The 17033-nt window shown below is 41.9% G+C and overlaps 1 protein-coding gene across 4 annotated transcripts in view; it reads left to right on the top strand.

Annotated features, from left to right (window-relative positions):
• Positions 1 to 17033, top strand: part of aspn (asporin (LRR class 1)) — a 98899-nt gene that overhangs the window by 48236 nt on the left and 33630 nt on the right. For 2 of the 4 annotated variants that reach the window (XM_048606195.1, XM_048606194.1), the window contains one exon: positions 2021 to 2528. The exons of 1 other annotated variant lie outside the window; for it this stretch is intronic. In XM_048606195.1, the coding sequence (XP_048462152.1) occupies positions 2021 to 2209 (189 nt within the window). In that variant the 3' untranslated portion in view covers positions 2210 to 2528. Of the gene's footprint in view, positions 1 to 2020; positions 2529 to 17033 lie in introns of those variants that run through there. One more of the 4 variants, XM_048606196.1, reaches the window with a different exon arrangement.

A 17033-nucleotide genomic window follows, 5' to 3' on the forward strand; every position in this document is an offset into this window, starting at 1 on the left:
TCACAGCGATGCTCACTGCTGCACACTCCTCCCGGTCTGCTTCACAGTGATGCTCACTGCTGTACACTCCTCCCAGATCTGACAAGTTACTCGATTCATTAATACTTGAATATCATCAGTCTTTGAATGCAAAAGGGAAGACATTGTCTCAGGAAATATGAAGGAAAGTGGAGGTGTAGCTGAGCTAAGATTAGTCATGATCATACTAAAAGACGAAGCAAGTTCAAGGGGCTGAACTGCCTACTCCAGCTCCTAGTTCTTGTGTTCTTATGAGAAAGTTGTATGACTTGAGAAGAAAACAAAAATGAAAAGGGTAGTCCTGAGAGTAATTGATAGGCCTGAGAGTAACCCAGGAAGTTCACAACATTTTTACTGCAGTATTGGTACAAAAAAAGACTTACACAAAAAAGACTTACAGCCATAGCATAATCCAGCATGGAAACAGGCCCTTCAGTCCAAACTGGCCTATGCTGACCCTGGTGCCCACTTGGCTCGTCCAATTCCCGCATTTGGTCCATATGCCTCTAAACCCTTCCCATTCCATGAACCTATCTAAATGTTGATATTGTACTTGCCTCAACCACTTTCTCTGGCAGCCCATTCCATATACACAACATTCTCTGCGTGAAGAAGTTGCCCCTCAGTTCCTTCTTAAACCCTTTCTCTCTCATCTTAAACCCATGCCCTCTAGTTTTCAACTCCCCATCCCTGGGAAAAGACCATATCCAATCATCCTATCTATGCCCCTCATGATTTTATACACCTCAGTAAGGTCACCCCTCATTCTCCTCTGTTCCAAGGAATAATGTCCTATCCTAGCCAACCTCTCCCTATAACTCAGGCCCACTAATCCTGGCAACATCCTCGTAAATTTCTTTGCACACTTTCCAGTTTAACTACGTCGTTCCTATAACACGGTGACCAAAACTGTACACAATACTCGAAGTGCAGCCTTACCAATGACCCTTATAACTTTAACAATAATAACTAATATAACTAATATAATGTCCCAACTCTTAAACTCAATGCCTTGACAGATGAAGGCCAGCATGCTAAATGCCTTCTTCACCACTTGATCTACCTGTGACACTGCTTTCAACTAACTATATACTTGTACTCCGAGGTCCCTCTGTTCCACAACATTCTTCAGGACCTTACCATTTACTACCTTGGTTTGACTTGCCAAAGTGCAACGCCTCACACTTATCTGTATTGAATTGCATTTGCCAATCCCCAGCCCACTTCCCCATCTGATCAAGATCCCTCTGTAATTTTTTGATAATCTTCCTCATTAACAACGATACCTCCTAATTTTGTACCATCCGCAAACTTATTAATCATTCCTTTGTACATTCACATCCAGATCATTTATGTAAATAACAAATAACAAAGGTCCCACCACTGACCTCTGTGGCACACCGCTGGTCACAGGCCTCCAGTCCGAAAAACGACCTGCAACCATCAGCCTCTGCTTCCTATCATCGAGCCAATTTTGAATCCAATTAGCTGGCTCTCCCTGGATCCCTTGCGACCTAACCTTCATGACTAGCCTGCTGTGCAGGACCTTGTCAAAGCCCTTACTATCCACTGCCCTACCCTCATCTATCCTCTTGGTTACCTCTTCAAAAAACTCAAAGATTTATCAGACATGACTTCCTACTGACAAATCCATGCTGACTATCCCTAAGCAGATCTTGACTGATGTTGGCTGACCCTGTCTTTCAGTATCCTCTCCAATAACTTGCCTACCACTGATGTCAGGCTCACTGGCCTGTGGTTCTATGGCTTGTCTTTGCTACCTTTCTTAAACAACGGAACAACATTTGCTCAGGAACACTTCTGCTCAAGTTCTAAGTAGTAACCTAGGTCTTTCATGTGAAAATATTTTTCCTTGCTGATAATCAAGCAAGACTGTACTTTATGAAAATAAGCCCAAACTAAACAAATATGAAATACCAATGATAAAATTTTCACAATGTTCAAATACAGAATTTTCAGCTTTTTAATTTTTTTTAAACAGGTACTGTATCTTCATAATAATAATATTAGCAAAATTGATGTGGATGATTTCTGCCCAAAGGAAACAAGCAGTAAGACGACGCTCTATACTGGGATCAGTCTTTTTGGCAATCCAGTGAAGCACTGGGAAATTCTGGCTGCTTCTTTTCGATGTGTCTCTGGTACTTTCGGCGTGCAGTTTGGAAAATAATAGATGAATAATAAATAATAATAGATGTGTACAAGTATTATTCCTCATAAGGTTACATAACATGGAGCATGAAATTTCTTTTAACAAAAACAGGAAAAATTTGTCTTCCTCAACAGTTAACCACTTGCAAAATCTTGGAGATCCTCAACATCAAAACTGTGATTTCAAAGATCTGAATGTGTCAGCAGTTGTCAAAGAGGAATTCCATTTCAATTACCCATTCTAAGAACTTCACTTGGTGCCTTCTATATGGCTAGGAATGGTTACCAATTGCATAACTGTGACAAATTTCAAGGAAATAAAAGACAATTACATACAATGTAGTGTTGCCTTTCAGTTCTTAAGGCTCTAACTTCTGACTGCATAAGCAATCATTGCCTTACCATCTTCTCCAATCCAAACTGAAACAATTCCAGTGAGTCAATAAAATAATTCTTTTCATTTCAATTCATAGTGCAATTTTGGTATCTCACAAAATGATGATCCAATTCATGAATTGAATTAACTGGTATGTAAGTGGTCTGGTTTCTTAACAAGGTTTAGTTTACAGAGTTAAAGTAAGTAGGTATCATTTGAATTGTATCACAGCCTACACCTCTTAATTTCAAAGATCTGACATTTGTTTTTTAAGCATTACGTGAATATTTTTCTATCCGATTCACATCACCTTGCTACAGAAAAAAATCACAACTTGATCAGGAGAGAATTTTATTATCTTAATTTTAAATTTCCACCATAAGTAACCATTTACACTTTAATCTTTAGTTTGCTTGTCAGTGATTGAAGGATCCTTTAAGTTTATATATAGACATAATTCTAATCTTCATCTCGTTTTAAAAGGAGATCCATTTTAACATTATTTAAGTAGCTCCCAGATCTACACCCATGTAGTGGCACTAAGAGATACATGAAATAATTTAATATCAATGATAAAAGAATGGGGCAAACAAATTTTAGAGAATCTGGGAACTTCTACAAAACAGTGCAGCAGGAATATTGGCACTGAACTGCAACAGTCAATGTCTTTGCCAATCAATATGTTTATGAACCACTTTGTTAGTGACTAATAATTGTTATAATTTATCTGCAAGAACATGGACGTTACTCTTAGTGTTACACTTATCCTCCTAATTATATTTCTACTTTTTTTTATTCATTCACAAGACGTAGATATCGCTGGCTGCTTTTAATTTACATCCCTAAGTGCCTTTGACAATGTTGTGTTAAACTGCCTTCTTGAACTGCTGCAGACCATTTGGTGCAGTTAGACTCACAATGTCGTTAGGAAGGGAGTTCCAGGACTTTCACTCAGTGACATTGAAGCTACTGCAATATAGTTCCAAGTTAGAATGGTGAGTAACTTGGAGGGGAACTTGCAGGTGGTGGTGTTCCCATGAGTCTGTAGATGCTTTTGTCCTTCTGGATGGTTGTGGGTTTGGAAGGTGATGTTGGAGGAGCCTTGATTACTTTATCAGTGTATGTTGTAGATGGTGTGCATTGCTGACAGTGAGTGGTCGTGGAGGGTATGAATATTTGTGCACTGGTGCCAATCAAGTGGGTTGCTTTGTCCTAGATGGTGTCAAGCTTCTTGAGTGTTGCTTGAGCTGCTCTCATTCAATAAATGGGGAATATTTCACCATATTTCTGACTTATGCCTAGTAGATGGTGTACAGGCTTTTGGGAGTCAGAAGGCGAGCCATTTGCTGCATGATCTGGTCTTGTAGCCACAGTATTTATATGGCTAATCCAGTTAAGTTTCTGGTCAAAGGTAACCTCCAGGATGTTGATAGGAGATTCAGTTATGGTAACACCACTAAACGTCACCGGACACTGGTTAGATTCTCTCTTGTTGGAGATGATCATTGCCTGGCATTTGTATGACATGAATGTAACTTGCCACTTGTCAGGCCAAACCTGAATATTTGACCAGGTTTTGCTGCATTTGGATATGGATTGCTATATTACCTCAGGAGTTGCAAATGGTGCTGAATATTGAGCAAACATTAGTGAGCATCCCCACTTCTCAATTTTTGATTGAGAGAAGGTCATTGATGAAGCAGCTGAAGATTCTTGGGCTGAGGACACTACCGTAAGAAACTCCTGCAGAGATGTCCTTGGGCTGAGATGACTGACCTCCAACGACCACAATCGTCTTTCTTTGTGCATGGTACGAACTCAACCAATAGAAAGATTTCCACGGATTCCCATTGACTCCAGTTTTGCTTGGGCTCATTGATGATACACTCAGTCAAATGCGGCCTTAGTGTCAAAGGCAGTCACTCTCACCTCTGAAATTTTGTCTTTTGTCCAAGTTTGAACTAAGGTTGTAATGAGGCAAGTAACTGAGAGACCATAGTCGATTCCAAATTGGGCATAAATGAACAGTTTAATGCTGTCCAAGTGCTGTTTGATTATTGTGTTGATGACATCTTCCATCATTTTACTGATGATCAAGAGTATATACCAACGGGGTGACAATTGCCCAGGTTGATTTGTCCTTTTTTGTGCACAGGATGTAACTGGGCTATTTTGTACATTGTCAGGTAAATGCCAGTATTTCTGCCATACTAAACAGCTTGGCTAGGAACAGGGCAAGTTATGGAGCACGAGTCTTCGGTACTATTGCTGGAGAGTATTCCATCACACACCTGACTTGTGCTGCATAAATAATGAACATACTTTGAGGAATGACCAGGAGACTTTTTCACTTCAAATTCCCAGTCTCTGAGCTGCTTTCATAGCCACGGTGTTGGGTCAAGTTCAGTTTCCATTCAATGGTAAACTTTAGGATGTTAATAGAGGGGGATTAACGATGGTAATATCCAAATATTGCCACTCTGCAGCGCTTGCACATTTCTAGTGATTTTTCTGCAGATGTAGCCCTCTGTTTCTTATAGTATTAGGGAAGGCGATGGCCGAGTGATGTTATTGCTAGACTAGTAATCCAGAAACTCAGCTAATATTCTGGAATCCTGGATTTAAATCCCACCACAGCAGAAGGTGGAATTTGAATTCAATAGAAATATCTGAATTAAGAATCTACTGGTGACCATGAAGCCATCATCGATTGTCAGAAAACCCATCTGGCTCAGGGAATGTCTTCCTGGGAAGGAAATGTGCCAGCCTCACCTGGTCTGGCCTACATGTGACTCCGGACCACAGCTATGTGGTTGAGTCTCAACTGCCCTCTGAAATGGCCTAACAAGCCACTCAGTTGTATCAATCACTATGAAGTCTCAACAGAGAAATGAAATCAGACAGATTACCCGGCTTCAACCTAGGCACCGGAAACGTTAATGGAAAAAATAGCCCTGTCAACTGTGCAGTTCTCCTTACTATAGTCTTGGGGCTAGTGCCAAAATTGGGAGAGCTGTCTCACAGACTAGTCAAGTAACACAGCAGGCCAAGCAGCATCATAGGAGCAGAGAGGCTGACGTTTCGGGCCTAGACCCTTCATCAGAAAAGGGGGAGGGGAAGGGGGTTTTGAAATAAATAGGGAGAGAGTGGGAGGCGGATAGAAGAGGGATAGAGGAGAGGATAGGTGGAGAGGAAACAAACAGGTCGAAGAGGCGGGGATGGGGCCAGGAAAGGTGAGTGTAGGTAGGGAGTTAGGAAGGGGATAGGTCAGTCCAGGGAGGACGGACAGGTCAAGGGGGCGGGATGAGGTTGGTCGGTAGGAGATGGAGGTGCGGCTTGAGGTGGGAGGAGGGGATAGGTGGGAGGAAGAACAGGTTAGGGAGGCAGGGACGAGTTGGACTGGTTTTGGGATGCGGTGGGGGGAGGGGAGATTTTGAAACTTGTGAAATCCACATTGATACCATTGGGCTGCAGGGTTCCCAAGCGGAATATGAGTTGCTGTTCCTGCAACCTTCGGGTGGCATCGTTGTGGCACTGCAGGAGGCCCAGGATGGACATGTCGTCTGAGGAATGGGAGGGGGAGTTGAAATGGTTCGCGACTGGGAGGTGCAGTTGTTTGTTGCGAACCGAGCGTAGGTGTTCTGCAAAGCGGTCCCCGAGTCTCCGCTTGGTTTCCCCGATGTAGAGGAAGCCACACCGGGTACAGCGGATGCAGTATACCACATTGGCAGATGTGCAGGTGAACATCTGCTTGATGTGGAAAGTCTTCTTGGGGCCTGGGATGGGGGTGAGGGAGGAGGTATGGGGGCAGGTGTAGCACTTCCTGCGGTTGCAGGGAAAAGTGCCGGGTGTGGTGGAGCTGGAGGGGAGTGTGGAGCGGACAAGGGAGTCACGGAGAGAGTTGTCCCTCCGGAAAGCAGATAAAGGTGGGGAGGGAAAGATGTCTTTGGTGGTGGGGTCGGATTGCAGATGGCGGAAGTGTCGGAGGATGATGCGTTGGATCCGGAGGTTGGTGAGGTGGTACGTGAGGGCGAGGGGGATTCTTTTTTGGTTTTTATTGCGTGGACGGGGTGTGAGGGATGAGGTGCGGGAGATGTGGGAGACACGGTTGAGGGCGTTCTCGACCACCGAGGAGGGGAAGTTACGGTCCTTGAAAAAACGAGGACAACTGAGATGTACGGGAGTGGAATGCCTCATCCTGGGAGCAGATGCGGCGGAGGTGAAGGAATTGGGAATAGGGGATAGCATTTTTGCAGGAAGGTGGGTGGGAGGAGGAGTATTCTAGGTAGCTGTGGGAGTCGGTGGGCTTGAAATGAATATCGGTTTCGAGGTGGTTGCCCGATATGGAGACAGAGAGGTCCAGGAAGGGGAGAGAGGTGTTAGAGATGGTCCAGGTAAATTTAAGTTTCAAAATCTCCCCTCCCCCCACCGCATCCCAAAACCAGTCCAGCTCGTCCCTGCCTCCCTAACCTGTTCTTCCTCCCACCTATCCCCTCCTCCCACCTCAAGCCGCACCTCCATCTCCTACCGACCAACCTCATCCCGCCCCCTTGACCTGTCCGTCCTCCCTGGACTGACCTATCCCCTTCCTAACTCCCTACCTACACTCACCTTTCCTGGCCCCATCCCCGCCTCTTCGACCTGTTTGTTTCTTCTCCACCTATCCTCTCCTCTATCCTTCTATCCGCCTCCCACTCTCTCCCTATTTATTTCAAAACCCCCTTCCCCTCCCCCTTTTCTGATGAAGGGTCTAGGCCCGAAACGTCAGCCTCTCTGCTCCTATGATGCTGCTTGGCCTGCTGTGTTCATCCAGCCCTGCACCTTGTTGTCTCGGATTCTCCAGCATCTGCAGTTCCTACTATCTCTAGTCAAGTAACAGCCTGACACAGGCATACTCATAGAATCATATCTTATAGACAATATCCCAGACACTACCATCAGTATCCCTGAATATGTTCTGTCCCACCTGCAGGACAGACCCAGCTCAAGTTTGGGCACAGTGCTATACAGTTGGGAGGGTGTTGCCCTGGTTTCAGGTTAAACATGGGCAAGGAAACCTCCTGGTGGATACCACATACTGTCCTGCCTCAGCTGACAAATCAGTATTCCTGTGTGTTGAACACCAGTTAGATAACACCTTCCAAACCAACGATTATTTCCATCTAGAAGGGCAGCAGATACAAGGGAACACCACTACCTGGCGCGAATTTCCCTCCAAGCCTCTCACCACCCTGACTTGGAAATATATTCCTGTTCCTTTACTGTTACAGAGACAAAATCCTGGAATTCCCTCCCTTAAGGCATTGTGGGTTTACTGACATCACATGGACTACAGCCCACAGCATGAGTACTGCAGCGGTTCAAGAAGGCAGCTCACCATCACCTTCTCAAGGCAATAATATGCTGCCAGTCAACAATGCCCACGTCCCACAATTAATTTAAAAATTTGAAGTGTGATTGTACCCTTTTAGCTTCTCACCCAATCTCAACTGAATCGTGACAAAACATGACTAAAAATTCAACCCAATGTTTGCCACTACATCATGTTCTCATGCATCTTACGGCATAGATAACTCAACTGTCACACTCACCACACATTGCGTTTACAGACATGCATTCAAATTTGTATTCTTTGTAGTGCTTTGTGATCTTCTATTTAAAATAGGGTTAGGGTTAGGGTCAACCTTCATACTACTGTTATTGCCTTCTCTCGTACCGACCAACATTTACTGCTTTATGCACCTTATTCCTTTTTCTACTTCTTCACACGATTATCAACCTTGCAGACATTTAGATTAAGCCCTCTTCAATCTGTTGACTAGGAAAGATAAAAAAATAGTGAACACTGAAGAAAACTATTTGTGCACAGGCATATCAAACACTCCCCAGATCTGTTGCAGCTGGTGCAAATGATGTATAGATAGTGTTCCTCAGGCTCACTGTAGGTCAGGGTTCAATACAAGTCAATTTTTAATGACTTCTCCGTAATACCACCAATTAGTGGAAAGTGGATTTTATATATTCTGAATTCATGATCACAACTGGTTTAAAGCTCAATTTGCTTCAGTGCGCTAAACCAGTGAAATGCAAGAACTTTTACCCTGAAATTTATGCCTCACTTATGTTTACCTAATGGCTGAGTAAGACTGCTAATTAGTGACTGATTATACGTTGTGAATTCATGCTCAGCACAAAGTTGCCAAATTATCAAAGGTAATTGGAACAGCTTCAACGATTGCTTCTCTCTGACACTCTTGACTGAATTTTAACCTACCCCCAAGGAAGAAAATGCATTGTTCTAACTCTTAGACTTACACTGTCCCTACAGGATTCGTTTCTGAATATTCCAGCATGAAATGAGAATGATTAATTCATTTTTTTTTTGAAAAACTTCAACAAAGTTTTGAAAACAGTCAATCCAAGATGAAAAGGATAACCTACCAAAACTTTTTAAAAAAGAATATAAACTAACAAAGTCACGCATTGAAAACATTTTGAGCGTAGATCATAAGAATGGTCTTCAGGAATTTCTTCAGCCAGTGTGGTGACTCTGTGGAACAACTCAGTGCTTCAGTGATTGAATGGCAGAGCAAACTTGATACATTGAAAGGCTTAATTTTATCTTATATCCTATATCTTGTGGTCTAAGATAACAGAAGCATAATTAGGCTGTTTGGCTATCGACTACTCTGCCATTTTATAATGACTGATATGTTTCTCAATCCCATTTTCCTGCCTTCTACCTGTCACCCTTGATTCCCATAGAAATCAAAAACTTATCTTTCCCTTTCTCTGTCTTAAACACACTCAATGACAGCCCTCTGAGGCAATGAGTTCCACAGATTAGCCACCTCTTCATCTTCATCTCATAATTCCTCTTCATCTCAGTTCTAAAGGGTGTCCCTTCAGTCAGAGGCTGTGTCCTCAGGTTCTAGTCTCTCCGACTAGTGGAAAGATCTTCTCCGTGTCCAGTCTATCCTGGCCTCTCAATATTCTGCAAGTTTCAATCAGATACCCCCTCATCTTTCTAAACTTCACTGAGTACAGAATCAGAGTCTTCAACTGCTCCTCATAGGACAAGCCCTTCATCCCCAGGATCATTCTTGTAAGCTTCGGGATCCTCTGCAACCTAACACATTCTTCCTTAGATATGGGACCCAAACTGCTCACCATATTCCAAATTTGGCCTGACCAGAGCCTTATACAGCCTCAGCACTATATCTCTGCTTTTGTATTCCGGCCCTCTTGAAATGAATGCTAACATTGCATTTGTCTTCCTAAATACCAACTGAACCGGCAAGTTAACCTTAAGAAAATTCTGAAATAGGACTCCTAAGTCTCTTTGCCCTTCAGATTTTTGAAGCCTTTCCCCATCTAGAAAATAGTCTACGCCTCTATTCTTCCGACCAAGGTGCATAATCTCACACTTTCCCAAATTGTGTTCCATCTGCCACTTCTTTGTCCACTCTCCGAGCTTATCCAAGTCCATCTGCAGCCTCCCTGCTTCCTCAACACTACCTTTCCCTCCACCTGTCTAGTGTCATCTGCAAACTTAGCAAAAACGCCCTCAATTCCTTTGATCAGATCGTTAATGTACAATATGACAAGTTGTGGTCCCAATACAGACCAATGCAGAATTCCGGTAGTCACCAGTTGCCATCCTGAAAAGGACCGCTTTATCCCGACTCTCTGCCTTCTGCCTGTCAGTCAATCCTTTATCCATGCCAGTAACATGCCCCTAACATCATGGGCTTTTATCTTATTGAGCAGCCTCCTGTGCAGCACCTGGTCAATGGTCTTCTGGAAATCCAAATCGATCACGTCCACTGGTTCTCCCTGGTCTAATTTACTGTCCAACATCCTCAATAAGTTCTAAGGAAGGGTCACCGGAGCTGAAACATTAACTCTGATTTTCTCTTCTTAGATGCTGCCAGACCTGCTGAGCTCTTCCAGCAACTTCTGTTTTTATTACTGATTTACAGTATCTGCACTTCTTTCGATTTTTATTTTGCTTACTACCTCCGCAAAGAATTCAAATAGATTTGTTAGGCATGACCACCCCTTGATGAAGTCAAAACAATTTTTCACAGTGCTCAGCAGAAGTATATTCCAGTGATAAGGAAGAACTGTAGGCAAACAGAGAGCCAGCCATGGATGTCTAAGGAAATAAAGGAAACTAGTAGACTGGGAAATCTTTAAAGGCCAACAGAAAGCCACAAAAAAAGTTATAAAGACAAGTAAGATAGATTATGAGAGTCAACTAGCTCAGAATATTAAAAACAGGCAGCAAAAGTTTCTATAATTGTGTAAATCATAAAAGAGTGGCGAAGGTAAACATTGGTCCTTTAGAGGATGAAAAGGTCAATTTAATAACTGGGAATGAGGAAATAGCCGAGACATTAAACAGTTATTTCGTGTAGGTCTTCACAGTGGAAGACACAAATAACATGCCGAAAACTAATAGCAAGAAGGTTATAGCAGGTGAGGACCTAGAAACTATCATTATCACTAAGGAGGCAGTGCTGGGCAAGCTAATGGGGCTAAAGGTAGACAAGTCTCCTGGCCCTGATGAAATATATCCCAGGGTACTAAAAGAGGTGATGGGGGAAATAGCAAATGCACTAGTAATTATTTACCAAAATTCACTGGACTCTGGGGTGGTTCCCACAGATTGGAAAATAGCCAATGTGACGCCACTGTTTAAAAAAGGAAGTAGACAAAAAGCAGGTAACTATAGGCCACTTAGCTTAACTTCGGTAGTGGGGAAAATGCTTGAATCTATCATTAAGGGAGAAATAGCAACACACCTGGATGTAAATTGTCCCATTGGGAACACCCAACATGGGTTCATGAAGGGTATGTCATGTTTAACTAATTTGGTGGAATTCTTTGAGGACATTACTTGCATGGTGGACAATGGGGAACCTGTGGATGTGGTGTATCTGGATTTCCAGAAGGCATTTGACAAGGTGCCACACCAAAGGCTGCTACATAAGATAAAGTTGCACGGTATTACAGGTAATGTATTGGCATGGATAGAGGATTGGTTGACCAGTAGAAAGCAACGAGTAAGGGTAAATGGGTGTTTTTCTGGTTGGCAGTCAGTGGCTAGTGGTGTGCCTCAGGGATCAGTGTTGGGACCTCAATTGTTTACAATTTACATAGATGATTTGGAGTTGGGGACTAAGTGTGGTGTGTCAAAAATTGTAGATGACACTAAGGTGAGTGGTAGAGCAAAGTGTGCAGAAGACACTGAAAGTCTGCAGAGGGATACAGATAGTCTAAGTGAGTGGGCAAAGGTCTGGCAGATGGAGTACAATGTTGATAAGTGTGAGGTCATCCATTTCGGTAGGAATAACAGCAAAATGGACTATGTTTTAAATGGTAAAAAATTGCAGCACGCTGCTGTGCAGAGGGATTTGGGTGTCCTTGTGCATGAATCGCTGAAGGTGGGATTGCAGGTGCAGCAGGTGATTAAAAAGGCAAATGGAATTTTGTCTGCCATTGCTCGAGGGATGGAGTTTAAAAACAGGGAGGCTATGCTGCAGCTGTATAGGGTCCTGGTGAGGCCACACCTGGAATACTGTGTGCAGTTTTGGTCTCCTTACTTCAGAAGAGATATACGAGCACTGGAGGGGGTGCAGAGGAGATTCACTCGGTTGATTCCAGAGTTGGGAGATTGGATTATGAGGAGAGACTGAGTAGACTGGGATTATACTCATTGGAATTCAGAAGAATGAGGGGAGATCTTATAGAAACATATAAGATTATGAAGGGAATAGATAAGGTGGAGGCAGGGAGGTTGTTTCCGCTAGCAGGTGAAACTAGGACTAGAGGGTATTGCCTCAAAATAAAGGGAAGCAGATGTAGGACTGAGGTCAGGAGGAACTTCTTCACCCAAAGGGTTGTGGATCTGTGAAATTCCCTGCCCAGTGAAGTGGTTGAAGCTACCTCACCAAATGTTTTTAAGGCAAGGCTAAATAAATTTTTGAACAGTAAAGGAATTAAGGGTTATGGTGAGCGGGCGGGTAAGTGGAGCTGAGTCTCAAAGATCAGCCATGATCTTATTAAATGGCGGGGCAGGCTCGAGGGGCCGGATGGCCTACTCCTGCTCCTAGTTCTTATGTTCTTATAAACAGGAGTGTAAAATTAACCATTTTCCAATCCTCAGGGATGCTCCCTTAATACAGGGATTCTTGAAAGATCACCACTAATTCCCTACACAATCTTCTCAAGTATCTCTTCAGAACTGGAGGGTCGAGTCCATCTGGTCCAAGTGATTTATTCACCTTTAGACCTTTCAGCTTTCACAGCATTTTCTCTTAAGTAATGGCCACAACACTTACCGCTACCTCCTGACTCTCGAAGTTCTGGTGTACTGCTGTAAAAACTGTTGTCAAGTACCTATTCAGTTCCTCCACCATTTCTTTGTTCCCTATTAAAACTTCTCAAGTGGTCCAATGTCCACTCTTGCCTCTCTCCTACCTTTTAGATACCTGAAAAAAAACTTTTTATCACCTTTTAAGCAGTGGGCTACGGACTCCCGCCAACATCTGAGATAAAAGGTCTCCTCAACTCTCCTCTTGGTTTTCTATCTCTTACTTAAAATCTATACTACCTCTCCTTATTGTCCCTCTACTCGTGATAAAATTGTTTTCCTATCCACTGTATTTATCCCACTCATAATCTTATACAACTCTGTCAGTTCATCTCCCAACCTTTGCTCCTCCAAAGAAAACAGATTCAGCCTATCCAATCATTCCTCAAAGCTCAGACTCTCCAGCCCAAGCAGCTTCCTAGTAGATCTGCCCAGCAGCATCTCTACTGCAATCACATCCTTTCTAAAATGTGGTGACCAGAACTGCATACAGTACTCCAGTTGTGGCTGACCCTGTATTTTATACAGTTTTAGCATAATAATATTGTTCATGTGTTCTATGCTTTGGCTAATATTGATAAGTATCCCATATGCCTTCTTAACCACCTTACTTACCTGTCGTGCTACCTTCAGCAATCTGTTGATATACAACGAAAATCCTTCTGATCTTCAGTACTTCCCAGGGTTCTACTATTCTTGGTTTAATTCCTTGCCTTGTAGCCCTGCCCAAGTGCATGATCTTATACAAGAGCAATTCCATTTGTCACTGTTCTGCCGAGCTGAACAATCCATTGGTATTCTCCTGCATTTTACCGTTAACCTCAATATTTACCACCCTACCAATTCTGCTGTCATCCACAAACTTCTTGCTCATATCACCTACATTTAAGTATTTAAGTCTAAATCATTAATGTATACCACAAACAGCAAGGACCCAACATCCAGCCCTGTGAAAACTCACTGGAAACAGACTTACAATCACAGAAAACTTCCTTCTATCATCACCTTCTGCTTCCGCCTCTCAGCTAATTCTAGACGCAGCTTGCCATTTGCCTTGAATCACATGGGCTTTTACTTTCTTGATCAGAGTTCCATGAGGGACCTTGCTAAAATCTATGCAGGTCATATCAAATGCCCTACCCTCATCATTACTCCTGGTTACGTTCTCAAAATATATGATCAAATTTTCAAGCTTTCTTTAACAAATCTATGCTATCTCTCCAAGTGCAGACGTATTCTGTCCCCCAGAATTCTTTCTAATAATGTCCCCGTCACAGAGGTAAGTCTGACTGATCTGTAACTTCCTGGTCTATCCCCTTCTCCCTTTTTAAATATTGGAACAATGTCAATAGCGCTCCAGGCCTCTGGCACCTTACCTGCGGCCAGTGAGGATATGAAATTCCTGCCAGGGTCTCTGATATGTCTTCCCATCTCTCCCTCAAATGCCTGGGATAAATCTCATCTGGTTCTGTGGATTTATTTTTAAATCTGCTAAACCTGCTGATAGCTCCTCTCTCACTATGCTAATTTCTTTTAATATTTCACAGGCCTCAACTCCAATATCTATACTTGTGTCATCCTTTTCCATTATGAAGATTAATGGAAAGTATTCAATGAGGTCTGTGCCCTTGCCTTCCAGGCCCAAAAACAGAATACTTTTATGATCCCGACTAGGATATTCTCTTTCCCCTCGTTATTCTCTTTCCATTCATTTATCAAATAAAACCATTAGTGCTTTCCATTATTCTATCCACCAATGCTTTCTCTTTGCATTCCTAATTTTATTTTTAACTCCCGTTCTCCCATCCCCACACTGATTCTGTGCTCTACAGCAGGCCCTAGAGGAGTACAATGTCATGGAAGTGCTATAGCTTGGAATGGAGGACATGAGGAAACCATACAGGAGGGGTGCATGGAGCTTGGCATGAGGGTCATAAGTAAATCCTTTTGAGCCTCCCTTCCAACAGGTTCCCTCAAACTGGATTATGGCTCACATCATATCTGAAGTATGATGAACTACGAGTTCTTAAAAAGCTGTCCCAAGTCTATGAAAACGGCAGAGGACTAGAACATATCTACCTCTGCAATGGATCAAGTCATGAAGCTCACACCCCAAACCAGTCTGCAGCTGTAAATAGCATTGATTGGAAACCCAGGAGTGTGGTCAGAAATTCTGGCTGTATGTATGGGATATCAGTACACTTTGATACTAAAACGTACTTATTAAATACAATCATTTTCCTTGGGCTGCATAAATAATTAACAAATTTCTTGAACAAGGTTAGTAGTTACTAACAGTTGAAAAATATAAATTGGAATTGTCTTATCAAAACAGGTAAAAGTTAGGAATGGATTATAGTTGCTTCATTTTCTTACCTGCACTTTCTGTAAATACATGATCTCATAAAGGAGAGTTTCTGAAGTATGTAAAAAAATGTCATTTGCTCATTTTCCAAACTCGAAACTGAAGTATACTTGTGCATATTAGCTCTTTGGATTACGTTTCCATGTTCTCTGACAGGCACCTCTTAGTTCCAGATTTTTCTTTCCTCTGTTCTTTACATTATTGTGTCCTGTTCCACCTGGCCCTCCTCCTGCTATCTCAGCTAACAAATGCTTGTCATTTTTTACCTACTTCCAAAGTAGCTTCCACTCAATGGCCCCTCCTTTTTGATCTGTGAATCTGATGCTACTTCATATTCTCAACACTGACATTCTGCACTTGAACAAGACTTGGCTCACATTGAATTTCTTCTGTTTCCTGCATTTCCAACATCCTGTTAAAAATTACCTTCCCTTTCCTCCAAAATTATTGCCATAATGGTTTGTCGTTCATCACAACAAATTATGGTGGATTGTTCATCTCATTTAATCATCTCAATCATAAGCAACATACCTTCAAAAGGGGTGGTGGCACATTTGCAAAAATATCAGTTTAGTTTTGTTTTAGTTGCTAATTGCTGTTTGGTAGCTTTCATTATGTGCCGAATAATGGCATCTACTTATAAAATTCAATGAAATTTGTTTGTTAACTTAATAGTGATTATTTGAACCAATCATAATGGTTTGCCCTTACTTATACATAAAACCTTTGAGATACAATGTTACGGGCACTTGCAACATACAAGACTTAACAATACAGGTAATGCATACTGCATACATTGGACATTTATAGTGAATGTAATACAATCTCCTGATTCACCATGAGCACCACTAAAGAAGATTCAATAGTAATGTAACAATATATAGCTTGAAAAAATATTTCTGGCAATAACAATTTCAAAATAAAGGTATTAGGATATTTAGTAAATGTAAGAGTAGATTGCCAAGGAATATGTCTTCAAAGGGTCAAAACATTTTCCATTATTGACTTCATTTGGCAAAATAACCTGACATATTTCAGCTCGAAGCTTCGTAGGTGAGTCTGCATGTTCAATGCTTAATCAGATTTGAAAAGACTGCTGGTATGTAAAACGTGGCATGCATTACGTTGCACAGTCTGCTTACTTCCACATGTGCTTTATCTTAACTGCTTGGCTTTGAAGAAATAACCAGAAAATAAATTAACCCTGCACACAGAATATTAACTATTTTGCCAAAGTCATTATATTAGAAAGGCTCTCAAATTTGTAAATTTTTTCTTTAAAAGGAATACTTAAAACATAGAAAAATGACACCTTTGAAAGTGCAAGTAGTTCAAAAGCAGTTATAACTACTGGTAAAGCTGAATATGCTGAATTTTAAATACTGCTTTAACTAGTTATTTTCAGAAAGCTGACTTTATGATAAATAGCCCAGTTACTCTCTTTTCTTGCAATGTTTTATCACACATTTCTATTAAAGTAATTTATTGTAAAGCTATGGGGCTAAATTTTCTCATATTTTAGCGAAATGTTAATTCTGAAGATTTAATGTAGGGGTTTCCCTCCGTTAGATCTGACAACTTTTCTCATGCTATTATTTGCTGTTTACTTTATGAGTTATGCATCCTGTTTCCACGGTGCCGCACTAACATAATCTTGCACTGAACAGAGGTGGAATACTTGGCTAAGATTTTAGGAGATTTCCAGGACTATGTGAGGAGACCGC

Source organism: Rhincodon typus, chromosome 16 (genome assembly GCF_021869965.1).
Source record: "Rhincodon typus isolate 14 chromosome 16, sRhiTyp1.1, whole genome shotgun sequence".
In the NCBI taxonomy this organism is placed as follows: Eukaryota; Metazoa; Chordata; class Chondrichthyes; order Orectolobiformes; family Rhincodontidae; genus Rhincodon; species Rhincodon typus.